This window comes from Rhinichthys klamathensis, unplaced genomic scaffold, assembly GCF_029890125.1.
Source record: "Rhinichthys klamathensis goyatoka isolate OS25496 unplaced genomic scaffold, OSU_Roscu_1.1 h1tg000497l_1, whole genome shotgun sequence".
Lineage (NCBI taxonomy): Eukaryota > Metazoa > Chordata > Actinopteri > Cypriniformes > Leuciscidae > Rhinichthys > Rhinichthys klamathensis.
The window spans coordinates 53,248-80,711 of record NW_026606980.1 but is presented as its reverse complement, the minus strand read 5'-3'; the positions used below and the strand labels follow the sequence as shown (position 1 = coordinate 80,711).

General features: G+C 38.4%; 1 protein-coding gene across 4 annotated transcripts in view; it reads left to right on the top strand.

Moving 5' to 3' along the window:
* Positions 1 to 23,830, top strand: part of ikzf2 (IKAROS family zinc finger 2) — a 28,145-nt gene extending 4,315 nt beyond the window's left edge. For 2 of the 4 annotated variants that reach the window (XM_056237730.1, XM_056237729.1), the window contains 7 exons: positions 327 to 375; positions 6,048 to 6,152; positions 11,635 to 11,838; positions 13,499 to 13,666; positions 17,773 to 17,910; positions 18,964 to 19,089; positions 20,154 to 23,830. In XM_056237730.1, the coding sequence (XP_056093705.1) occupies positions 342 to 375; positions 6,048 to 6,152; positions 11,635 to 11,838; positions 13,499 to 13,666; positions 17,773 to 17,910; positions 18,964 to 19,089; positions 20,154 to 20,881 (1,503 nt within the window). In that variant the 5' untranslated portion in view covers positions 327 to 341 and the 3' untranslated portion in view covers positions 20,882 to 23,830. Of the gene's footprint in view, positions 1 to 326; positions 376 to 6,047; positions 6,153 to 11,346; positions 11,465 to 11,634; positions 11,839 to 13,498; positions 13,667 to 17,772; positions 17,911 to 18,963; positions 19,090 to 20,153 lie in introns of those variants that run through there. The other 2 variants (XM_056237731.1, XM_056237732.1) reach the window with 2 other exon arrangements.
* The last annotated feature ends 3,634 nt before the right edge of the window (positions 23,831 to 27,464 follow it).

Genomic DNA, 27,464 nt, shown 5'->3' with positions numbered 1-27,464 from the left:
ATTATACATGGCAGTGCTGTAGACAGTTGCATTAGTGTCTTTTTTTCACGGCAGTTCGTTTATGTGCCAGATGTACTGATTTTGAAATGAAAAATGTATTACAAATGAACTGTCGACATTGAACGTCTAGTGAATGTACCTTGGTGTTGCATATTTTGGAGGAAAAACAGAACGTTTAATTCCGTGGTTAATCATTTTTAAAGACTAAAAAAATACTGCAAATATTTAAAGAAACCTGTGCCAGTAATGCTTGTTAAATGACTTTTTTTCATTATAGAATAATGCAAAATCCTACATCTAATTTATAACTCCTCTTCATTTCACAGCTCTGCCCCCTGAATATGGACATGGAGGCGTCGAATGGCTATATTGCGAGTAAGTCAAGTATTTGCATACACTTTAATGGCCACTTTCAAAAAACAATATGAGCATCTTTTATTTAGCACATAAAAGCATGTTAAATTGCCTTTTTTATGTCTGTCAGGTTCATTCCAAAATGTTTTTTAACCTTTATAGTGAATTATTGAATGCATTTAAAGTTCATTTGCCAACTGTATAATTCTGTTCTACTAGACAAAAGCTAATTGGAGACAATGAAAGATTAATAGGAACATAATAGCACAGTAATGGTTCTACTGTAATCAATCAGAACACATACAGACCTAAAATAGTCAAGCAGTTCCGTCATCACAATGTTTTTAACATGTCACCTGCTTCTTTGTTTCTCTCATGCTGCGTGTGTATGTGGCACACACTTCATTAGGTTTAGACTTAAGCCTATTGATAATTGTCTTTTTACCCCTGACTTCTTAAAATGAGCGACACATTTTTGGACCAAGGTTTATCGAGGAACGCTTTCTGTAAATCAAATTGGAAGACCTGGTCAAAAAAAGCTTATCTATTACTTTTCTTTTTTTTCTTTTTTTCCATTGTAAAAATATTTTGTTGCTTTTTTTTTTTCCTTTTTTTTTTACACGTGTTGATTTATTTTAGATATGCTATCTAATTCCGAGAGCACTGTGGGAGTTTGTCTGCAGCTGTTAAGCCAGTTCTGCTTTATGAATATGTGCAGTAGTCAAGCACACTAGCTGCCCCCAAGATCCAGTTGAAAAGCATCGACTCTTGGCTCCCCTCGAGATTTGTTATCTGGACGGGGCTTCAGTACCAGGTGCACAGTGGTACCTTCAAGCCCGTTAACTCCCCCGGCAGATTCCCTCAGATGGAACATGCTGATAAAACGTCCCTCATCTAAAAATTCTTGCAGGTGTCTTGGAAAATGAAAAGTTTACAGTTTAACTTGGTTCCATAGACTCTTGAAGGCATTTTTCCTTTCTTAAAGGGCTCGTTATATTTTAAAAGCATGAATGAATGTCGAACAGCACCTGGTTTTTGAATAGCTTTATCACGTTTCAGAAAACGTAACTCTTTATAGTTCAAGATAATGAAGTTGTTAATGACTTGAATCTGTGCTTAGATGTGTCAAAGTGTCTTCACAGCAATATTTTGCGTTTTTCACATCATTTATACATCTTTTTCCTTCAGGTTTATTCTTTTCTGGTTTAAAACCACTTGCTGATAGTTTCCCTCAAAACTAGGTATAGTCAAACAGCTTGCTTTCCTAAAAAGACAGTTTTAAGTTTGTCTATCTCAGATCACAGGCTAATACTTCAACCTTTTGTACAGTAAACTGCTATTGATATGCTAAAAAGACCTCGTCCCCCTTTTAAAGAGCAGTTCAGCGGTGGCAGGTGGCAAGGAGCGTGAGTGGGAATGTGTTTTGTGTTTGATGTGGAAGGATGGCTTGGAGAGGTGTGTGGACGGACAGGATAAACCTGATCCACGCTCGAACTTTACACACTCGAACATGCCACAACCAATCACTCTCTTTCCTGGGAGAACCGATCCTGTTAAAAACTTTTCTTTTTCTTGTCTAGTATCGCCACTCTGGCACAGAACCTGCCTTCAGGCTCCACCCCCACTAATGTAATACAGCCGACGGCAACCATGCTGCACAAATCACTTCAACGTTCTAGAAGTCGTTGAGTTTAGTGAAAATATTTGTAGACGAACACAGTCCTTTTTTGTAACCACGGTGATTCCACAGTCAACATGAAATCCAGATTGACCAATGTATCATTTATCAAATGCTTCATGTTATTTCAATAATAAAAAAAATGAAATACAATTTTTATAACTTTTTTTATCCACTTTTTATGATTCAATCAATATCTCATGAATAAAAATCATTTTTTCCCCTCATTGAATATCCCATTTTGCTCTGAAAACATATTACAGAAGTCATAGGTGTTGCTATTTACGTTGATTTTAACCCGTGGGCCACTATTAAAAACACCCCCAATTAGTTTCCTCATTGATCCACTAAAAAAGTGCATGGAACAGTCCATTCTGTAGGTTGCTGTTTGATTTGTATACACAGTCTCAGCGAATGAGTGAATCGGGATCTGATTCTGACTCAGCACTGTCATAGGCCAGACCTGTAGTCACTCCAGTAGTCTCCAAAGGGCCTACGGATTTTCAGCATGCATCACTGCATGGGGGCAGATGGTAGCCTTATTAATATAAACCGTATGCTGTAGGCCGTCATTACAATAGAGCTCTAGGGCCATCAACAATCATATGTGTGGGAATTTCAATGTGATTTATAGAACAAATTAAACAACGTGGAATCATTCTAAAACTGAGAAAACCACATATTAAAGTGCATCAGAGATTGTTCAAATGATAACAATGCCAAGTGCACACTGCAAGACTGCGTAGTTGGGAAGAAAGACCTATAAAGGAAACGAATAGAAAGAATTTTTGCATAATTTATAATATACCACCATTCAAAAGTTTAGGGTCAGCAAGATATTTTGTTTTATTTTATTATTATGTTTTTTAAATTAATTTAATATTTTTATTCAGCAAGGATGTGCTTAATTGATTAAACGTGACAGTGAAGACATGTATAGTGTAACAATCTATTATACTATTTATAATATATAAATACTATATACATTTCTTTATAAATCCTGTTCTTTTGAATTTTCTAGAATCCGGAAATAAATGTATCATGGTTTTCACACCTCAACCATTTTAAACAGAGCAAATATTCTTTAGCAGCAAATCAGCATATTAGAATGATTTCTGAAGGATCATGTGACACTGAAGACTGGAGTAATGATGCTGAAAATTCAGCTTTGTCATCAGAGGAATAAATGACATTAAAAATATATATTAAACAGAAAACAGGTATTTTAAACTGTATATTACTGTTTTTACTGTATTTTTGATCAAGTAAATGCAACATTGGTGAACATAAGAGACTTCTTTCAAAAACATTAAAACATCCTACCCTAAACTTTTGAACAGTAGAGTGTGTGTGTGTGTGTGTGTATAGATGGGGAAGAGAAACATCTAATTGACTTTAAAGTCAAGCTGTGAGTCTTTAAATGTGCTGACAAGCTTCAGTCTTGTTGTATGCGCTTGGCATTAGATATATTTATCGCGGTTCTGTTTAGACGTGGGATAAGAGAGCTCTTTCAGCCGCTACTGTACAAGAGTTTAGTTTGCTCTCACAGATCTTTTTTCCTGAGAACCTCTCTCATGCCGGGAGGCCATCAGACACAGCACTCTGCTATGGAAAATCCTCCCCTCGGCCGTCACTCAAATCGAAGTGGCTGCTTATTTCCCGTTGCCAAGGGACTGCCGGTTACCTGAGATTTCCCTCAACCCCGGCACCGTAACCGGAGACGGGCTTTGGGATTGTGTCATTGGCTTCGTCTCCCCGAGTTGCTCTCCCTGTCAGAATGACAGTGTCTGTCTGCCAGCTTGACAGCACAGATATCTGTCGCCTGCTATACCTCAAAGGCCCTCATTTACTGATTCATTTTACTTATCACAAATGTAATGTTTTCAATCTTTTTAAAACCTGTATACTGTAGTTCATGAAGGGTGGTGTTGTTTGTTGTAGTATAGTAGTTTAAGGATTGAACAAGGACCTGTTGATTCACAAGAAGAACACAGACAAATGAATCATTAAAAATGCCATGAATACTGTTTTAGAGCCCTTTGGCAGACTCACTCTGCTACCTAACAAACCTGTTTAAAGGAGGGACTGACTAGATTTAGTGGATTGGTTAGAGATGTAACAGCCAGCTAAACGGTGACATCCAAGGTACTTTCCAGTCATAAACGTGGAGTTCAAGGAATGATCTAAGCCGTAATACTGCCCTTGGAGGTTGTGTGTATGCATAATGCAAGCATTAAGAGCTGTCTAATGTCGTTGCCGTTGTATTGAGTGTTTGGCTCTGAAGGGGTCAGTGGGTAACGGGATCAGGGAGCAGGAATCGCTCCCCCAGAGTGAAGCCATATTATTTCCCAAAGCCAGTGCGTGGAGAGATGAGGAAATCCAATCTGAATCTTAAGGATGTGGCTGAAAGCTTAACAACCCCTCCACAAATGAGTTGATGGCTCACCGTCTCTGTAAGCTGAAGTGTTGAGATGGTCATTGACCCTAGAGAAATTTCAGCTCTGGTAACAGAGACGGTGGTATTAAAAGCAGTGTGTACAGTACCTGAAAACCGTGGGATATGTTGCTCTCCTTTACCAGGGCATCAGTGACTGTTATAGAGGATCATAGCACATTTTAAATGGACAACAGTAGGGTTCAGTACTGTGCAAAGTGAATACAAGCAGTTGTTGTGTAATCTAACCAGTCAGATTAATTCAGTCATTTTATTATATTATATAAATATTATTTTAATTGTTAAATAATATTCTGAGATAAATACAAATATTTATTTATTTTATGTATATATATATATATATATATATATATATATACTGTGTGTGTGCATGTGTAAATATTATATAATGTAAATATACATAACATAATTTTTTTAATACATTTTTGGATACCTGACACAACATATTATTACATTGTAGGGAGTATATTTGACTTTAAAACAGTATGATTAAGTATAGAAAATAAAGAGTATTAATTAATAAGAAGGCTACATTAGGAAGTAGATTTGAGATTTAAACAGAAGGCTACATGATTGTATTAAGCAAGTTCATATTTACTCTAAACTAGAATATAGTCCCTGTTGTGTAAGAAATAACATTATTTTATGAGTCATATGCAGTATTTAGTAAATGTGAACATGCGTTTTACTTCATATATGTTACTATAGGGTAGCCTGGGAAAACCCAGACAACTTCCGGCAAATTTAGATTTGCTCTGAAAGTTAGTCTGGCAAAGAGCTCATTCAAGCCCATTTCCAATCCGTCGAAATCGCGGCACCAATCAGAAACGTTGGGGCGGGCTTTACACGATGACGACAGCGCTGGGATTTTGAAGCAGATTTTGTAGCCTACATTACAAAGATGGATGCCGCTGTCGAACATCACTCGTTCGAATCAGCTATCGCGTCAGTTATAAGCGATTTGAACGTTTCCTTTTTGTTAAAAACCGAGCAAAGAACAACACTCGGAGATGTTTTTCCGCCGCTCTGCATGCGTCATCTCCTTCATCGCTCTGATTGGGTTTAGGTCTATCCGCGACGTCCGTTGGTGACGCCCCTCTGGAAATGATTTGTCTATGATGCTTTGCCAGACCATAACGCCATAACTCAGTTACAACTGAGAATGGTCTGGTTTTAACCAGGCTAACTATAGGGTGTATCATGGCTAGAACACTGTATTAACCAATCAGCATCTCAGACCTTTTAAACAGCGGTTTTAAACAGTAGATTGCAGTAAAAAGGTGTAATGAACTATTCAGTACAAAGCATTAAATAGTAGAGCACGGTTGAACGTATATTAGAGTAGAAATCACAGTATGAAATAAATCTTTTTGTTGCAGTTATCCTTTATTCTGTTTTTATCTTTGAGTGATAATCAAAAAGCGTGGCTTTTATAAGAGAGTTGGTCCTTGAACTGTCTGCTCATATAGATTTGAGTTCAGAGCTGCATTTAGCCACAATAGCTGTGCTGCCTGGAGCAAGGCAATGTCCTCAGTGCACTTGTTTCTGTCTGTCTCCTAGGTAACGGCGACTGCTCTCCCAGGAAGGAGAACTCGAGAATGCTGGTGGACCTGTCGACCAGCACACCCAATGGCCAGCGTTCCAAAAGTCCTGATTCCCCTGCTGGTAAGTAGGCCTGTCTTCTATCAAGTCCACTCCCCTCAATGCCTGTTCCCATTTGACTTTCTTAGATGTGATGCATCATTGATCAGCTTAAAGGGATAGTTCAGCCAACAATGAAATTTCTATCATCATGTACTCACCCTCATATTGTTCCAACCCTGCATTTATTTCATTCTTAGAATGGAAGAAGAGACATTTTAAAATAATGGGTAAAACTTTGTTTTGAAAGTCCACTTTAGATACTCTACTGACTGTAAGTAACTTTGCAACTACTTGTCAATTTCCAGTCATTAGAGTATTAGTAGACTGTCTGCTTAATATCGGCACACTTTAATTTGATGGTCCACCAACAGATATTCTTCTGGCTATAAAATGTATATAAAATTAACCAATGATTAACATTTTTGTGTATCCGTGTTTGAATATATGTATTATAATTAGCATAGAAATGCATTAGAATTCCGTAATATAATCAAAGCCCTTCAGCAGTTTCAAATGTATGCTAACTTTTCAAATACATGTCAATTTCCAGTCAGTAAAGTATTAGTAGACTGTCTGCTTAATATCCGCTTGCACTTTATTTTGATGGTTCTCCAACAGACGTTCTACTGGCTATAAGTAACTTTGCAAGTACATTTCAACTTATGACATAACCCTAACCTAACAGTCTACTAATGCTGCGTTCCAGGCAGGTTTTTGAGCACGTAAAACCACGACTTCAAACCACGACTCACGACTTTGTAGCGTTCCAGGCCAGTCACGCCAAACTACCTGAGCGCAATATACAGTACATACTTATTGTTTCAGACACATAACATTGTAATACATATTCGTGTGTGTATTATTATCATTATTATTATATTATTATTAATTTGACTGCAACATTAATTTATATAGTCCTAAAGTGCAGAAACACTGCATCCGTAGGGGCTGCCATTGTTGTTTTGTCTAGTACGAGTTCACGGGTGGGAAGTCACGGGTTTGACTGCCGTTCCAGTGCACTTTCACGGGTATAAGGTTGGAAAAACACGGGTTACAGGTTGCCTGGAACGCGGCATAATACTTTAGTCTAATAAGAGGTAGTTGACATGTAAATTATCTAACGGTATATTTGAAAATATACAGAATAATATATTGTGTTAATTAAATAAAATATATTGAATAATACATAAGGAATTGCCACTTTTCATATATTGAAAAATATGTGACAATATATTTACTAATATATCATAATGTAATTTTATATTCAGTAATACACTTTATAATATATGTATGTACATGTGATAAGATATGGTACTGCATATGTATAAATATTTTGAACATATATTTACTCATGCAGTATAAACACATAAACTGTATATATAGATAGATATATATTTCTTATATTTTATAATTATTTACATTATAAATGTTTTATATCTTCAAGCTAGTTGACAATAGCACAAGCACACTTGCATGTACTAAAGTAGTTAGCAAAGAGACTATCACTGTGATGAGGAGTGCAAAGCCATTACTTTTAGTATATAGTAACATAGGCTATAGTCTTGATGGTGCTCGGCCAATCGTCAATCTAACCACAGGCTCTACTCTTTAGGATAATGGTAACCCCAAAAACTCAGCATGCTGCATGCTGGAAACTATATGCATGTCTTACTCATTCTGTGAATGTGTGTGTGTGTAATGCTATTTTTGTCTTAATTTCTAAATACTTTATATTTAACTATACAGTCATACATGTTCAATGCATTTATTGCAGTATATTGGAAAATATAAGCACTAGTTTCCCATATATGGAAATTTATTATGTAATATATCTCATTATATTTTGCAGTATATTCCCATATATTTTTGTTCCAAAAGGAGGATGTCTAAAGTGTACTATCGAAATAAAGTGTAACCAAATAATGTGTTGGTCAGTCTTTTTCATAACTAGAGCTTTCAAGCTTCAAAAAGGATGCAAAAGCACCATACAAGTGTCATAAATGTGGTTCATATGACTGTATCTAAAGTCTTAAGGCCTGACAAAGACCTTGATTGGTCAAAACGATGTACTGTAATTTATTGATATATAAATGTTTTATGGGAGCAGATAACACAGTGTGTTGGTTTTTTTTCCCTTTTTTGGACCGAGCACTTCCCCAATTTTGAATTGATATGTATCTAAATTCTTCCAAAATTATATAGTATCCTTATATGATGAAAATAACAAAATTTCAGTCGCTATTCAATGAAAACATCTCTCACAAATGCGCCAATGAGAGCTTGGGCAGAAGTAGCGATGTCTGGTTCACAAATTATTCTTTGAGTCAGATTTTTAAATGAATCTCTTGATTTGGTTCTTAAAACTTGTTTTAAAAGATTTTTTCATTTGAATCAACTCACTGACTAAATGATTACATTGCAGCAGCAACAGTTGTCACATTAAAATCTTACTGGTGGAGAGGAAGATTAGATTAATAATAATGAATTGATCTGTTTTTCACACAAAGCTTTCATATGGCTTCAGAACATTAGCACATGCATCGTATTTACAGTATTACTAATTTTACAATATTTTACAATATTTAACTGTGCTTTTGTTTCCTTTTCTAAGCTTGAAAGAGTTTTAAAGCTTGAAACAAGGGTGAGTAAATGATGATAGAATTGTTATTTTTGGGTGAACTATCCCTCTAACATGAGAATATGAAATACAATCTCTCACTTTCCAATGCAAAATATATGAAAAAGGAGAAATTAGTCAGCATCAGCTCGCAAGGGACAGAGGAAGGACCTTTATCTCGCAGTATAAAAAAAAAAAAAGAAGTTACAGCTTTATCTACGATTTGACGGGATAGGCCCACTGTGACATCTCCCTTCCTCAAAATCAACTACTGGTTAAGATGGAGGGCTTGTCAGTTGTCAGCATGAGCGTGCATACTGAGAATAGGGAAGCGCTCGCCGCCGAAGGATGGAGGCACAGACCATGATCCCAGATGGAGATTGGTCTTCTAGATAATTTATTGGTCATGTTGCACAGGATGTTGAGAAACATGTTACTGGGTAAAGAGAAGTCTAACCTGCACATATACAGTTTAGTTAACCCCATGCTTGTATGCAGAGATGGAGGGATGCACAGATGCACATGCATACAGTACATAATGTATCATTCTTTATAGAACTTATTCAAAGGAGACGTCAGTGCAAGCCATAATTTAATATTCAAGGGTTAGACATTTTGCAAAGGTGAAATTTGAATAGAAAGAGACCTTCGAGTTAGACTGGGACATCATTTATGCATCCGACTATGTTGGTTTACTCTGCTTTTGTACTGTGCCTAGTCGATGACTCGGGTGTATGGATCCCCAGCAATGAGTGCGTTTTGTTCTCATTCATCTCCTTTGATCAGGATTCTGTATGTTGTCCCGGCAACCATTTCAAGTTCACTCAGCTGCAGCCATCATAGATACTCCATAACGTGTACGCTATAGATAGTTAAACCGCAAGCAGCTGTTTTCTGATGTCATGATTGACAGAATGGACAGAGAAATAGGAAGAAACATACAGTACGTCTCGACACATTGAGGTAATGCCGTTCGACTGTGATGTGTTGACAGGATTGCACCGTGTTTTCTGTGGGTACAATTTTGTAATCGCCGAAGCTTGCGATTGTTCTTGCGAGTCATAAGTGTTTCTTTGAAAGCGAAGATCTCTTGTGCAATATTAAGCAAGTACGCCTGTAATACTTCGTTGGAAGTGCCAGCGAGTGAAGTGAGGGTTATCTTGTGGCACTGCCACACAGCACTTATCTTTCAAAAGCTCTGTGAACCTGCATGTCACCGTGTGTAAACAGTCTCTTAATCGAAATGGGACGTTTTTAAAGAGATGTTTGAATGCAATTTTACTGTAACATACTTATGCTAATCTGTGTTTCTGTATGTATAGCACTATTTAGAGGGGATCTTCTAAACGACTATACGAAAATAACACCCTACTGCAATTATTTTTTAAATAAAACCATTTTGATTACCTTTTTATTATTTACCATTTTTATATGCCAATTATTATCCATTATTAATTATATATATATATATATATATATATATATATATATATATATATAACAGGGTTCCTCAAATCTGGTCCTAAAGGGCTCAGCCCTACAGAGTTTATTTCCAACCAACCAACCCTATTGAAACACACCTGAACAAGCTAATAAAGGTCTTCAAAGTTCCTAGAGAATTGCAGATAGGTGAATTTGATCAGGGTCTGAACTAAGCTCTGCAGGACAGTGGGCCAGATTTGAGGAGCCCTGGTATCTATGTATGTATGCCAATATTATATGTGAATATAATAATGTATGGATTAATGAAGGTTACCTCACTCAGACTGATCAGACTTTACTTGATTTAAGCCATCAACTGTTTTACCCAGAACTACAAGTTGGCAAAAAGGTCCAAATCCATAATGAGGGTGCACGAAGGAGTGCAACGATAGCTACAATATTCAAAGGTCAATATAAATTAGGATAAGTCGAAAAACGGTGGGTAGTTTGATTCAGCGTTTTTACGAAGATTGCGTGAGGAGAAAAACAATTTCAACAAGATTAAAATCACAAAGTATGTTTGTGAAATACACATTTACCTCCTCAGGGAAAACTAGTCCCATTCGAGTAGTGTTTATAAGTGACATCGCACTGGTTTTAGAGTCCGCAAACAGTAGGAACTACTGAGCTTTGTTTAAGGGGGATCAGAGAGATTTTAGTCATACTTTCAGACTGTGACTCAAATCTAGCGAAACAGCAAAGAGGTTTGCCTAAGGGACAACACTCATACTGTACGGATGGGAAAGACGGACGTGACTCAAAGCTTAGTCTCAAGCTCTCGCCCAGAGATTAAACTCACAGTAAAATTACAAACAGGTTTGTCTGGATGGCATAGAGAGCTGCCTGCTCTTTTTCCATCTGTCGTGAAACCTGGAGCGTGTGCGTGGTTGAGACGGAAAACTTGCGGGCCGGGCTGTCGCGTGTTTACGTGTCGTTTTGTGTTTATACGTCCCTTTGCATGTCTATTTTTGTCACGCTCTGTGTGTCTCTGCGTGTGGGGGTGGCCTCCCTGGAGGTGCTCGACAGCCTGCGCGCTGAGATAATGGAGAGACCCGCTCAGTCCAGACCAAAGCACTGGCCCGCCTCCTCTTCTCTGTCTCCCACTGTCAGTCATGTAGAACTCCACCTGCCCACAGTTTGCCTCCCTTCTCTAGGGACTACAGCTGCATCGGCCTTTTTTTTCCTGTTTGTTGACATCCCAATGCTGTTTTCATGTTGGAGAACAGATTTCTTGGTCAGTGTGCTGTCATAGTAACGAGTGACTTCAAAAGAGTCTTGTCACAGTCTTAATTCACACGTTAGTGCTTGATCATGTCTATGGAAACTACTGTAGTGTGCAGTGGGTGATGTTTGGCTTTTGTGTTTTGTTCTGTTTGAAAAAGCCTTGAGTTTTTTTTCTTACAGCACGCACAATCAAACAAGAGGAAGGTACTGAGGAGGAGACGGAGAGAAGGCCCAGTGGTCCAGATGAGGCGGGTCACAGCGGGGAGGAAGGTTCTGGATTGGAGGAGCACATGATTGACAGTCCAAACAACTTACAAGATGCTGGGCCAGGAACAGAAGTGCAGAGTGACACGGGAATAAGACTGCCAAATGGTAAATATATTGGTAAATATTAAGATTATAAGATTAAGATAAAAAAAATTAAAAAAAGTCTAAATATCAGGAAAAATATATACATTTATTTATATTTTTTTAAAGATATAGTCTAGAAAATCTTAAAACCTCATGGAGAAGTCATGGAACCTTCTAAAGGAAATCTATGTCTTCTAGTTTTGCTCTGGTCTAAAAATGTCATCAGCTAGGTATTGGTCTTTGTGAGAGCTTGAGTAAAACTTGAGGTTGAGCTAGAATAAAACTTGCTTGGAAGTCAGCATACATTTGCATAAAAAATGACCAAAGAAAAGGTTATGGAAAAGTAACCCTAAATAAAATGGAAGTTTAAAAGATAAGATATTTTAAAAGATACATTTAGGCTATGTGTATTATATAATATAATCAGAAAAAAACAACATTTATTTTAATTATATCATGTCCATTTTATGCAAGGCATCGTAATCTAGCAATTCAAAGTGCAAATGATTTGCCTAAATTTATTGTGACACATCTCAAGTAAGTTTCAACAGAGAACATTTCAATGACTTCCCATTAAAATAACAAAACCCTTTCGTGACCAAGGCTTGTCACTCATGCGTTCTTCCTTTTTTCAGTGTTAAAAGGGTGTGGAGCTCGTAGCTGTTCTATAAGAAAACAATGGTTAAGACTAGGAGTTATTCTCAGGGAAAGCATCCCAGGAATCCTCCACAACCTGTTCCCAAGCCCTGGGCTGACGCTGATAGTGCCAGACAACACGCTAGCATTAAAGGGTCATATTTCACTTTTCCAGGTTTTCATCTCTGCCCACAATGATAAAACATTCACCTTATCAAGCCACGGCAGCACCCCTACGCTCAACCTGGGGTTAAAGAAACTAATGATTTAAATTTCTGTGTGTCCATCAAATGTGTTTTAGAGTCACAGGCTAAATTTAGAGCAGGTGCTCACGTGGCAGGTCTGATGTATGACTAATCCAATTAATTCAACATAATTAGGTTCCCAATCAACAAATTGTATCAAAGAGGCTTAGCGTAGTTTTCATAGCTGTGAAAGGTATTTTTTGAGATAAAAAGACAATCCTTAGTGCTCATAAATGGCAAAAATGGCAATGATGGAGGTCACATGGTATAATTTACATGATACTATAGTTGTGTACCAAATGACGCGCTATAGACTATGCACTTATAAAATAAGCATGTATGCACTATATAGTCAACTGTGTAGTGTATGAACTTTATATGGTTATTTTGTCATTCAGCGCCAGAGTCCTCCTCCGCTGCGTAATTAAAGCTGTGACAGTTGAGTACATGAAGTGTCCAACATAACATGAAAAATATGAGGCCACACTGAGACTTCCACAAACATTTCAGATTATGGCACAAATGAGTCCTTTATATGGACTGATAGACTGGCAAATATATTTGACAAATCTTACACCATTTTTTCTATCTATATCAAGGCTGCTATTCAAACGTCTTGTTGCTTCATTTTATATTTTTTATATTCAATATATCAGCCAACCATGAGTGGACAAAGCAATCCCTGCACGTGCTGTGTGGTAAACAGTCTATATAAAAACTGCTGCATTGAAAACACTGCAGTATTTATGTTTATTTACATTAGCTAAACCGGTGATAAGTATGTGTCTCTTGTTCGTGACTCTGTCCATCAGGTGAACGGCCGTTCCAGTGTAACCAGTGTGGGGTTTCATTCACTCAGAAGGGCAACCTGCTGAGGCACATCAAACTCCACACGGGAGAGAAGCCCTTCAAATGCCCGTTCTGCAGCTACGCTTGTCGCCGTCGTGACGCCCTGACTGGACATCTGCGCACACACTCAGGTCAGGCCACCACAACACTGCACATGCTATATAGAAGACACATGTATGGGCGGTAGTGGGGCATTAATGTGTGCCATAGCCTAAAAAAATATTGCTATTCTGTGGCCACAGCTAACATGTTCTGGAAAAACTGAGCAGATCTGTTCTGTCCTGAGGGACGTGTACAGACAGCCTAGCAAACACTGCGGTTAGGCCACCTAGGACATGCTGTTGTGTTGCCTGCAAGTCTTGCGCTCCACCAAAGGAAATGCTCTCTGTCAACCAAAGGGAAGTGTCGCTTTGGTGAAGCATCACACTCTAACCCACTTTCATATCAGCCCACCATCAGTTGTCTAGTCCTCATCATTGAAGATCCGGGTCATACGATACCATCAGCGCTCAGCTCGGGACTTCACAAGCTGTCACTCAGGGACAGGCTTGTTGAAATGCACAGGGAGAGCAGGAGCGGCCTATCACTCTCATCGTGTTTTTCTGCCTCTCTTCGTCTTTTGTCATTTCCTGTTTTGCAGCTCTAATCACAGCGCAGGGATAGTGCAGTTTTATAGGCCAGGCAGCTGATGTCTGTGGTGTCCTGTTTTTGTGGGCAGAATTTATGAAATAATTCTTTAAGACATAGCTACATTTTGGTTTCATATATGCGCTGATGGTCGTGGTGGGAGAGCTATTTTAGTCTTCAAAACAATATAATTTTATATTAAATACGCTACCATTTAAGAGTTTGGGTTCTTTATGATTTTTTTTTTATTGTTCTTGAGTCTCACCAAGGCTGCATTTATTTGATCAAAAACGTAGTAAAGCTGAACAATTGTGAAATATATTTTTCCATTTGTATATATTTTAAAATGTAATTTATTTTTGTGATGGCAAAGCTGAATTTTCAGCATCATTACTCCAGTCTTTAGTGTCACATTATCCTTCAGAAATCATTCTAATATGCTGATTTGCTGCTCAGGAAACATTTCTTATTATTAGCAATGTTAAAAACAGTTGTGTTGCTTAATATTTTTGTTTGTAATTATTTTTTAGGAGTGTTTGATGATTAGACAGTTGAAAAAAAACTTTTTGAACATCACTTTTGATCAATTTAATGCATCCTTAAATGCGTCCCTGAATAATAAAAGTATTAATTTCTTTTAAAAAAAATCTTGCCGACACCAAACTTTTAAACGCTAGTGTAAATTGCCTATGCTTGAATTTATTTTCAAAGCTTACATTTCTATGGAAAAAGAGATGGTTGGCATTTTGTGGTCTGTAATCTAGACAAATGATAGAAACTTCGAAGGAGCTAAAATAGGCTACCAGTTTTTATTTTACTTTATTTTATTATTATAGTTTCTTTTTAACCATTTTTTGGTCACTAAGTACTTCCATTTGTCTTATTTAACAGTTTTGATGACTATACTATTCTTCAAAAACGTCATGGTCATGAGACAGTAGGAGTTAGTGTATCCATACTAGTAGTATAGATTCTCCAACATTTAATCAACAAACTATGCAAAATATGTGGTGTGTGTGTCTGTGTGTTGTGGTCTATCATATTGATATCAAATGTCAGTGCGAACTTTTACCACCAAAGCCTACGCACCCAACTACCTCAGCGTATAAACGTCTGTGGCCGATGAGAGTCATTAAATTATTTGCATATCCATTTCTATAGGCATTATTAAGGAGATGCCACAAGAAAGGTTTGTTCTACCACAGTGTGAGACACTGTACTTAAGCAGCAGTGTCACCTGGGGTGGTCTCGCCCTTTTTGCCACAAGTCCTTCCCCACTCCTTGGTGTCCCGTCCGCCTTCCCGGCAGCCACTTCAGCTGGAGCGGAATGCAAGGAACTCAGCAGGTTTGACGACTTCTTGTGCAACGAGCGCCACATGAAAGGACTCATCCTCTTCCGGCCCCTGGCAACAGGAGGATTGGTGGCAAACAGGCCAGGAAAGTTACGTTGAGAGGGAGTTAAAACATTCAAACACGTTGGCTATCCAATCGTTGACAAACGGCTGTCGCTGAAATCCATATGCATGCACAGGGACCACAGACATTCTCTAAAAGATGAAACTGAAACGGCATATATTGTACCACAGTTTTAGGCGTGATTCATAATGTCGGTGACTTTTCTTTGGGTTGCTTTGGCTGTCTTTGGCAGCTTAGTAAAATAAGAAACGTGAGGTGAGGGGCTAACACTTGATTCAGGGAAAGGATGCTTTGAGCCGGGTGCGTGTTTAACTACCAGTTGAGTAAGTTGAGCACTTTTGCTGATGCTCTACAATTGATAGGCATTTACTTGAAATGAAATGTCATCCTCATCTCACTGTTTCCTGTTTTCAACCCGAATGGATGCGGTTTAGAGGGCTTTAATGCATCACTATGTGCATGAATTTGCATTTGAATAAGTGCTTAGACAGGGATTTTTTTCTAAATGGTCCAAACTCTGCTACAGGAACTCATAGGGTTTTGAATGGCTGGTAGTAATCGATAAAACCATTGCATTTCTTTTGTCCCGTAACAGTTCGCATTTTTGTCTCATCGCATAATTAGCATGATTGCCTGTTCCAGACTTTGCAGCTTGCAGGTGTTTTGACAGTTCATTGAACCAAACAGTTCAGTTCTGTTTTTCCATTTATAGGCTATATTTGTCTGTGTGGATGCACTGTATCCTCTAAAATGTCTGCGCCAAACCATTTCTAATGTGCTGTCATGCACACACCCATTTATTAGAGATATTGAAAGTGTGACAAAAAATGTCACTTTCAGAGCCTTCTCATCAGTTGAAACTGTTTCCAATACAGTCACCCACTGACATATAAAGACCACAAACCTATTAACATGTAAGAGTCTGCACTAGATCCCTTGATTACCTGACCTTTACAGAGTAAGACCAAGTTCATGAAAGACTATTTAATGTAACTATGTACATATATCGTTTTCTATTTAAATTAGACCTAAGCTACAATGTAGACCATTTCAACACACTTCAATGATTTAATTATTTTATGCGACATTGTATTCCAAGCAAACCAAAGCAAATTTTTTTTTTTTTTGCTCTAATCCATCCTTTCCCACAGAAGTGACAGGGCCTCCGATGTTTGACATGCGTTCTACATGTGAAAGGTCACCTCACAGTGTCTCAGTCAGTAGCTGTCTCACTTTCACTGTTTGCTTCAGACGGAAAGCACTATGGCGCTTTGAAGAGGGTTACCGAAAAGTGTAGGGGGTATTTTTTACAATTGGCACACTTACAGGTAATCCCACAGGCTTGCTAGTAACAGGTGTGAATTATCATTATTTTCTCACGTGCAGTAAGAGACTGGTTAACTGAGTTCATACAGTATGACTCAATTCGCTAGGCTGTTTTGTTTCACTGCCGCACACTTTATGAATAATTCTGAAAGTCCCTTACACCAAGGATTGACCACAGTGCTGACAGCAGCCCCTGTCTCAAATTTAATTATGTTTTTAGCTGACATAACAGAACAGCGCAAACGTAATGGTGGGCTATGTTCCGAATTGATACCGATGAGTGAATGAGAAACAAACATGACAGATAAATGAATGACTCAACCAATTGATGAATGAAACTCGGAATGAATCAATAAACGAATTGTTCCCTTAGCTACTGGAAAACTCACATCTGTTTCTGGAGGCTAAGCATCGTCCTCCTCCTACTCTTCTCTGCCCACGACGGAAGGACAAGATGCTTGTTTCTATTACATCTTTCTTGGGAGGTTTTGTCCCGCATTATCGCCCTTGCACTGACCTAATCTTAGTGGAACTGACTGTGAATCACTTCACACCTTATCCGGCTGAGGAGAAACACTCACTCGGTTTCTGTTTATTGTTCAAAGAGACTTTCCAAGTCATCACTCATGGTGCCAATTACAGATCGATGACGATAAAACGACATCATATATAACTACTATAGTACGTAATTCTATCCTCTTCTGGAGCAAACCCCCTCACCACGTTGTAGTGGTTGCATCATCACGAAATCTGATTTTGCCCACTTTCTCGCTTACTCAGTTGGAGACTGAAACTCAGTTGTGTGAGCGGTCTGAATGAGTTATTTTACGACTTAATACTTATTTTACTACTCTTTGATGTCTTTTAGTGGGCAAACCACACAAGTGCAACTACTGTGGGCGGAGCTACAAGCAGCGCACGTCATTGGAGGAGCACAAAGAACGGTGTCATAATTACTTGCAGAGCGTCGGAATGGACTCCGCCTCCAATCCTGGCCCATATCCTGGTGAGTGGCTCATGACTTCATTGAGATTGTAAGATGACAGTTTTCCACATCAGTGATCAAGAGTTATTGTGACTTATTGTGAAATCATTTTGGTGTTGGATGACACAACGGTGTTCCATGAGCTGGAATGTTTCATGGAAACAAAACAATAGCAATTACTAACAGATTTGCTACACTACACTATCATTTGTGGGGTACATTTTATTGACACCAAGGGTACAAAGTTTTGCTGGTTAGCATGGTTAACCCCTGCTGGTAGACGTACAAACTACAAGCCTTTGGAACATTATCATTCTAGCTAAAACCAGTGTTGTCTTGACATTACTGTTGTGTTTGTCCAGAGAAATTAGTTACATCATGGCATTTTTATTTACATACAAGGACCTCATTTACGTACGATCGGATTTGATTCTAAATACCATGGATTTTATCCTCCATCAAAAAGTGAGGAACAAATCAGCTTTTTCAATGTTTTCAATACTATTTAACTTTTTCAATGTTAAATATATCAGTAATTAATTCATTCAACATGTTAATGGAAATAAATAAGCAATCACAGTAAGCATAAATATAATTTAATGCACAAATGAGCAACATTTAAACTGCCTTTTACTAATTAAATCACTGAAATTAATTTATATATATATTAATGCTTTCCTGAAAATAATGATAAATGCCTACACACAGACGTTGTACAGAAACCAGGCCATGCCTATTGCGCATATGTTTACTTGGATTTCCTTGCCATTGATAATGAGTGGCATACTTCTTCTAAACCATGAAGAGTTATTTGTGTGCATTCTGTAGATAAACCGCAATTTATAAAGAGAGATGCATTTAGGAAAAGTTTTATAAATCGTTTATAAAAACATTTCAGAAACTGTAGTTCATTCACATTTATGATCACGTCTTTATAAATGAGGACTCAGGTGATTGGCTCAAAACAACCTGGCTGCAAAACTTTGAGATGAATAGAAATGCTAATGAATAGTTTTCTTCATGTATAATGGACCAGCTTGGTTGATATGCTGAATCATTTGATCACTTTCTCAGGGGAGATTCCAAAGGAGCAGAGGTCGCTGGAGTCCGCTGGCATGGCGGCTTTTGACCGGCCTCCTGTAATTGAAAGACTGGGGAATGTGGGTAAACGGAAGAGCACCACGCCACAGAAGTTTGTGGGTAAGTGTCACCTCAGCAGTAAATGTGGTTGAATCTACAGTATGCAACACACTGATCTTCAAAGTTCTAGCGGTGCTAATGAATGTAAGGCAGGTCACATGGCGGAATAAACATTTTCAACCTCACACATACAGTCCCTGTTGCAAAATGCAAATTCTGTCTGCTCTGTTTTAAGTCAGGTACTGGTGCATACACTGCCAAAAATATGTTTTTGGCCACCTGAGTTCAGTCTTACTGAAAGGGAGCTTGTCTAGGACGCAGGTCAAGACATATACCTGATAATAACTTTTCCATCATTTAATCATCATTTCATTAATTACTTCTACCATAATCATTACAAATGAACACAAAAACCTCTTTTTAATAATAAAAATGAGTACCTCCTTCTTTCTGTAGAAGCAAAAGCAAATAGAGCTGGATGGATAAGACACAAGCCATAATGTCTCATTTCAAAAGGTGCTCACAAATAAAGACAGTTACTTATTTAAATGCAGCACAGTGCTATTTCAGAGCATTTAGCGCCTGGTTAAACTGGATTGCGGGTGGTTAGTGAGTAATACGCAGGTTTTTGAGCTGAAATACCACATGCAACTGCTTAGTGAATGCTGAGTTTCCACATGAAGGAACAGAGTGCAGAACTCACTTTAAAAATATAAAGACATAAATACAATTAAATTGTAATGCAACATATTATTTGAAAGGAAACTCATTACTTGCCTATTGACAATATATGCGGAAATCAAACTAAGTATTAAAGTGAAAGAGAGAGAGAGAGAGAAAAGGTTTGAGTGGGAGTTTTTTTTTTTTTTCATTCTGTGGTTTTTGCACACCTGTAGCTTTGCCATTGCTTTTACTGACTACGCCAGTGCATATTCTGCAGGGGTTAAATTTTCTCACTTCAGTCTCCAAATGGGACTTTCCATCATTAATGCAATGAAAACATAGTAGCAGATTCTTTAAATGCATCTTTTACTGCAAATTGCAAGGTTAGTATATTTTTGGATCATAATGGAAAGTACTTTGAGGCTATTGTTAATGCATCTTTTATTGCATTTTCTATTAAGGTGAGAAAATGGTTCGCTATTCGTACCCTGACATGAACTATGAGATGGGCCTGAAGTATGAAAAGGAAGCTGAGTTGATGCAGGCCCAAATGATGGACCATGCCATTAGCAATGCCATCAACTACCTGGGCTCTGACTCCTTAAGGCCTGTGGTCCATCACCCATCCCTCTCCATGGCCGAGGTGGTACCAATGGTGAACCCGCTATTCCATCCGGTGTACCCGCTCGGCCCGCGCATGGACAGGCCCAGCAGTCGCGAGGCTCCTCCAATGCCCCACCCAAACCCAGAGTTCCCGCACCCAACCAATGGCGCCATTTCCTTGGTCAGGCCCAAGAATCCTCAATTGGCCCGAGACGGGTCGCCGTGCAACAGTGGACCGGATTCGGCCGATTCGGCACGGAGCAGCCCTCGGGACAAGCTCAGCGCTGCCGGGCACAGGTCGCGATCCAGCCCGGGGTTTGGCCGGCCAGAGGAAGGCAGGGCGATCGACGCCAGCCGGGTCACCGCGAGGGATGGCATCCGCGTCTTCAGCCGAGAGGGCCAGGAGCTGAGGGTGTTCCAGTGCGAGCACTGCCGTGTTCTGTTCCTGGACCACGTCATGTACACCATCCACATGGGTTGCCATGGTTACAGAGACCCGCTGGAGTGCAACATCTGCGGCCACCGCAGCAAAGATCGCTACGAGTTCTCCTCGCACATTGTTCGTGGAGAACACACCTTTCGTTAGCACTCTTGCAGTCAATTTACTGCAGACGGCACGAGTTTACTGCCGAAGCATTACGTGAGCACCAATCGGCAGATATATGAAGGTTTGGGTCCAATAGAAAGTTTTTCATTTTGGAGCTGTTTGAAGATTTTTGTTCTGGGTGAGGGGATGAGTAGTTTATTTTGTGAATGTTTCGTTTGACTTTCTTTTCCCCCAATTTTTTTTTTCAAAACACATTTTATTGTAGTGTATGTACTGAACCTTCCAGCAGAGCAGCTATGTGTTATCTAAAGTTGTGAAGTTCTTTTTTGTCATCTTTATTACCTCGATGCATGCTGTCATTCCTGTTTCATGGACCAGGTAAACCGAGAAACCAGAGGACCACTAGAGAACTAAACCGTTTAGTTTTGTGTAAAAAAAAAAAAAAAGACTAATTCATAGCTTCATGCTGCTGTGGCTTCTTAGTGCCTTGCTGATGTTTTGAACGGCACGATTTTGCCTTTTACAGAGTGGTTTGTATCTTTTAGCGTCTTTTCTCATCACTCGCTCCATTTCGATGAAGTTCTCGGGGCGTGTGGGCCGAAGCTTTGGTTTTCGTGCTAATTTCCTGTTCCTCATGCCGGTGCTATGCTAGTTTCACAAAAGCAGTCCTGTAGTTGACACGGTCTTTCGGACACATTACAATGAAGTGTTGATGACAATCCCCTCGTGTCTCGTAGATTTTAACGGGAGACCGAAATATTTTTGCCATGCTAAGGACAGATGAGTTTTCCGTGCTGTTTTGCTTCTGTTGCACACTTACTATCATCTCTTGCGTTCTTATGCACTTCGCTGAAAACAGCACTGCGACATGCCTTGATAAACCTGTTTTTTGCACTATTAGCTTGAGGCCTTGGGCAAAAATATGCTATTTCCATGCTATTGATAAAGGGAACAAAGATCATTGTTCAGTTTAGCTAGTCACAGTGCAGTAGTTTGAACAAGTCTGCAGATATATTAACATGCTTTACCAACAGGGTTGCCATAATTTTGATTGAAATCTGTGAATTTCACTCTGCCTTTCAGACCGAATGCCTCATTATTAATGCCTTGTTTAATAAATCTCCTCTGACTGTCTTCAGTGTTACAGCACAAACTCTTTAGATCAGTAAAGAGTCTAGATTTTCTTTTTCAATCCACAAATGTTGTCTTTTTAGCCCTCACATGGACCAATGTATTCGTTATTGAGCTTTCTAAGAGCTTACATATGCACCTACATGCGCGGCATATGCGTTTTTCGTTCGACTCTAGTTAGCTAATATATTTTATCATAGAGAGACCAATAGATAACATATGCGCAGTTACAAATGACAAAAGGAATCTGTCTGATACTGGAACAATGTAGATCTTATAAACCTAACAACAACTTCTATAGATGCTAGAAGATTGCTGTCGAGATTTCATCGCTAACCCGGACTGCACGAGAGCTTTACAAGATAAAGCGCGGTTTATTAATCAAACAATGTTTCACCCCCTCCAACACTTTAGAATTTTCCCATGCTTGATGCAGAGACCTTTTCTCATTATTTTCAGGGCGTTAAAATCAGTCGTGAAAATTTAGACTATTTGTTTTATAATGTTCACAGTCGTTTATTTTCCCTTCCTGTTTCTCTTCCCTTTTTACTTGCTCTTTCTTTCATACACTCTTTTTTTATTTCTTCGATGTAGTTGAATATTTACATGAAGCGTTCTGTAGCACAACCATAAATCAAGCTTCAATCAACGCATTTGTCTCAACGTGTACAACTGTTCAGAACCTCCCTTGCATATTTGTTGGGCTTTTATGTCAGCGCTACAAGAGCTTAACATCACAATCAGACTCTGTTGTACCTATTGTTTTAAAGCTTTGCTTTTGTCTTCTCTGCTTTGAGGAAAAGTCCACAAAAAAAAAAACTGTGAATATGCCCTTTAAACGTTATGAGGAAAAAGACTTAAAAGGCAACAGATAGAAATGCATTTTATTGTTCTTTAAAAAATAGCTTTGCCTTTTTTTTTTACACCTCCAAAAAAATGACAACGCGCACACATATCACCTCTTAAATCCTGAAACATTTTGAAGAATTTTATTTGTTCTTGTGAAGCATGAATATCTTTATGCATTTTAGATGCTTTTTTTTTTTGTTTTGTTTTTTTGGATTGGTGTCACAAGCAGGCATGAAATTGAATGTGCTCCACAATTCCAGGGCATTTTATAGAATTATTATCAAAGCTTATTGTATATTATACATTGTATTTGTTTAGTTTCAAAAAAGAAACAAGGTGAAGGAAACATTGATGTAAGACTATGTTTACAACTGAATGAACAAGAGCACATGAACAAAACGTGTTCTTACGATGAGTCCACACTTATGGGAGTGGAGAGTACTTGAACTTACAAGAAAGGCACTCTAGAGTCAGGTTTCACTTTTTACCTTAAAGTGTATGGGACTGCTATTTTCTCATCTGTGTAAATATATATTTTTTTGTGAGAGAAAGGTGTTTTTTTAACTGTTCTTATTCACTGTGGACCTTACAAACAGTAAGACAAGGGTTTGCAGTGTATTTTTATACAAGTGAATAAATGTATGTATGAATTATATACAGTATATTTTGGTAAAAATGTTGAAAGGGGTTATCTTTTGCTGTGTGTCGGTTCACTTTTTTGGGTTTTCTCAGGTACAGTGTTGTCAAAAATCTTCTTATAAGGCATTTGTATGGAACTGTAGGAGAGATTTGAATTAATATTGAATTGTTTAGCACTATTTGACAAAGTAAAATATCCAAATAAATATATATTTTTTATTTTTAAAGATAGAAATCTTAAGACCAAGGTTTACTGTTTCTAAGGTTGACTTCTGTAACCTTGGCATCTTTAAGGAAAGTGTGTCGTTCTATGTTGGTTTTTAAAGCATGGGCTTTTCTGCATTAAATACTGTCATCATATGAACCTGATGCTGTCTGTTCCCCTCCTTTCCTCCTCATTTTCACACTGTTGTGTGGTGCTTATATTGTTGCTTGTGTGAATCTTTCGATCTTGTATACTGAGAATAGATATGTGGTCTCATAGAACGAGGCAGCCCTTTTTTTCAGGGACTTGTGGTTTTAGTCAAAGGCCATCTCTTTTGTTTCCGCTGTCCTTTTCCGGTTCGCAAATATGCTCAGCAGCCTGAGAGAGCGTGTGTCGAAGTCAGATCAACAAACACATGCAGTGTTACAGGAACAACAAGCAAGAGATTGATACTACTATACTATTACTGGGTGATGAAGAGGGCAAAAGAATAAGAAAATAAAGTGTTTATTTTATTTTATTTTGAATGTGAGCTTTGTCAGTGTGTCATTAGTAATTTCTTTATTTCACATTCATAATTTGCATCTAATATACACTGCCATTCAAAACTTTGGGGTCAGTAAGATTTTATGCAAGGACGCCTTAAATGGATCAAAAGTAACAATATATTTACAATGCATGTTACAAAAGATTTATATTTCAGATAAAATGTTATTTTGAACTTGAATATTTTGAAAATGTATCATGGTTTACACAAAAATATTAAGCAGCACAACAGTTTTCAACATTGAGATATTTCTTAAGCAGCAAATCAGTATATTAGAATAATTTGTGAAGGATCATGTGACACTGAAGACTCGTGGCATTCAGCTGTCCCATCAGGGATAAATTGCATATTAAAGTAGAATTTTTTTTAATAATATTTCACAGTATCAATGTTTTACTGTGTTTTTGATCAAATAAATGCAGGTTTGGTGAGCATAAGAGACTATATAAAAAAAAAAAAAACTTGTGACCCCAAACTCTTGATTGGTAGTGTATATATACAGTATGTATGTGTGTGTATTTCTATAGAATCATATGTTCAACTAAATAACATAATAATAAATAGTTTAAGTAGAAGTCTGTAAGTTATTAAGTTTACAATTTGTCTGCGATCCACTGTATACTCACCTGGTTTTTACAGTGCCTCGGCAGGGGACCAACCCTCCTCCTTTCTCATCCGGGCTTGGGACCGGCATTGGTCCCAAAAAGCAGACTTACATTTTTTTCCCATTTTCACAGACAAGGTTTAAGCTTAGTCCCAGACTAAAAGGCATGTTTGAGCTGTTTTAACTGAAAGCAACTTGCATTGACATATCTTAAAATAAGTTAGTGCCATTGTTTTGTCTCAAGATGCACACCAGTAATGTTTTTTTCTAAAGCACGTTTATAAAAAGCTACTAAATGTCCTAATTGAACTAAGGCCTGATCCTGGCTCAATCTAAGCCCTGTCTGAAACCAGGCCAAAGTGTTTCAAATGCGGTGCCTGCAGCGAATACTAGATGCCACTCTGTGCGACCGGCTTCGAAATAACACCATCAGACCGAGGTGCAAAAATCAACCAACAGTCGAAGTAATCCAGAAGCGCTTGTTACAGTGGTTCGGCCAACTGTGCCAAGTGAACGAACAACACCTATCTTACAGACACTCTGGTGGCAGCGGCCTGCGAAATGGAAGGTCCAACTAATGGTGCCCAAGATAACCTGGGCAAAACAGGTCGAAGCTGACCTAAAAAAAAAACAAAGGCTTAGCCTTCCTGATGCCAAAATTTCAAAATGATATATTTATCTCAGATCAGTCAGATGTGTGATCAAAATTTGCAATGTGTTTTAGATTGTGTTTTTATCTATGGACAATATAGCGTTGCCATTTTTACTGATTCATTTTTAAATCAATATTTTTCAAAAGTTATTATAAATCAGATAAATCTGGTGCTGATTGGTCAATGCGCTTCAGTTATGCTACAATGCACGATAGCAGAAGCATGCCAAATTTACTTAATAAAAATGGTTTTAAAGAAAATTTGTCCCTAATATTTCTATCAGCAAAGCAACAAGGCCCTCAAGTCTGTAATGTCTAATCAGACTTGCTTTTCAACCTTATTGCTTCATTTTAATTGCTTTACCGCCTTTGAATACAAACTATTTTAAATACACGTTTGACTGACAGGTAAAGGCAGGTATTATCTGCAGGCGTCTGCTGGAGCGGGACGTTTAAATGTTTGATCTGGACACAGACATGCGATCCTGTTTATTTTACACTGAATGTGTTCTGAGAAGCCCTCGAGGGACCTCTAACAGCACTGAACCCGCCGGGTCTCCACCAGCACTGCAAAAAAAGCCTCTTCTTGTCACAGTCTGTGACCTTTGCTTTGGCTCGTGTGTTTCTTGGGTGATGCTCCAAATGCCAGGAGGCGGTGGGTACCTCCTTGTCTGTGGCTTTCTTTGCAGAAACGCTGGCATCCCCTCTACCTCTCAAAGTCCACATGCATCAAAGTCCTGGCCCGATTCGCGCGCCCGCAATGTCAAAGCCCCTCTGAGATGCGTGCAGTTGCACAGAGATGACAGAGATAAGTTTGCGTTGAAGGGGCTGTGTTGGTTAAGACATGATTGCAACAGAATATCTCTAAACCTCTACTCAGCCCTCCCTATTGTTTGGGGTTTTGTCAGTTTGCTACTCTCTCTCTCTCTCTCTCTCTCTCTCTCTCTCTCTCTCTCTCTCTCTCTCTCTCTCTCTCTCTCTCTCTCTCTCTCTCTCTCTCTCTCTCTCTCTCTCTCTTTGTGATATGTTGTTGGCCTGATCTTGTCTGAACATGACTCATATCCTTAACGGTGGAGGTGAGCTTTATCTCTTCAACTGTCTTTTTTGCTTAGCTTTGATTTTAGGAGTGCTGCCAATGCATTGGCTCATACAGGCCAATAATCTTTTAAAGATATACAGTAGCATGCGAGAATCTGTGTGTGTTACTCTGGAAGGTATTGAATCAGAGTATTATTTTGCTTTTATAATGTGTTTATATACTAGAAAAAGACAAACTTCAATTCCGTGGACTGTTAAGTGCCAGTGTTAGGGAAGCTCCTGCTTCACAAGCTAATCTTTTAGCTTGTTAGCTAGAAGCTACAAACAAAAAGTAGCTAACAACTTTGAAGCTACTTATGGTGGCGATATATTTTTTAAATATATAAATATCTAATTATATAATTTTTAGTTTAATCAGGGCAACATTTGTGAAAAAGTGAACAATTAAGGGAACAGCGTTGGACAGATTCATTTTACACTATAATACAGCTAAAAAAAGCTAGAATACACCGTAATTTAGATAACTGAATGAAAAACATAGTGACATAGTATACAATAAACATAGTATAAAACAGGCTGGTCTTTGTTATTCAGCCTCAGCAACTGAGCTATAGTGTTCAGCTGGTCTGCTAGCCTAACCAGCTAGTGGTCAAAGCCCCTATAAAAGTAGCTAGCTAAACCAGGCTGGAAGACCATGCAGCTCAGGCTTTAGCTGTTTGATTCAGCAGGGAAAAATAACAATTTAAAGCCCAAAAAAAGAACATTTGTAGAATGTCCCAATGAAATAACCCAACAGGAACCATGCACTATTGTCAGAGGAACATTTGACGCCGGCTGTTGTGATACCTCCACTCTGTGACTTGAAACAAACAGCTTAAACCAGCTTAAGCTGGTTGGTTGGTCTTAGCTGGTTTTCATTCTGGTTACAGCTGGTTTAGCAGGCTGGTTTTAGGTTTT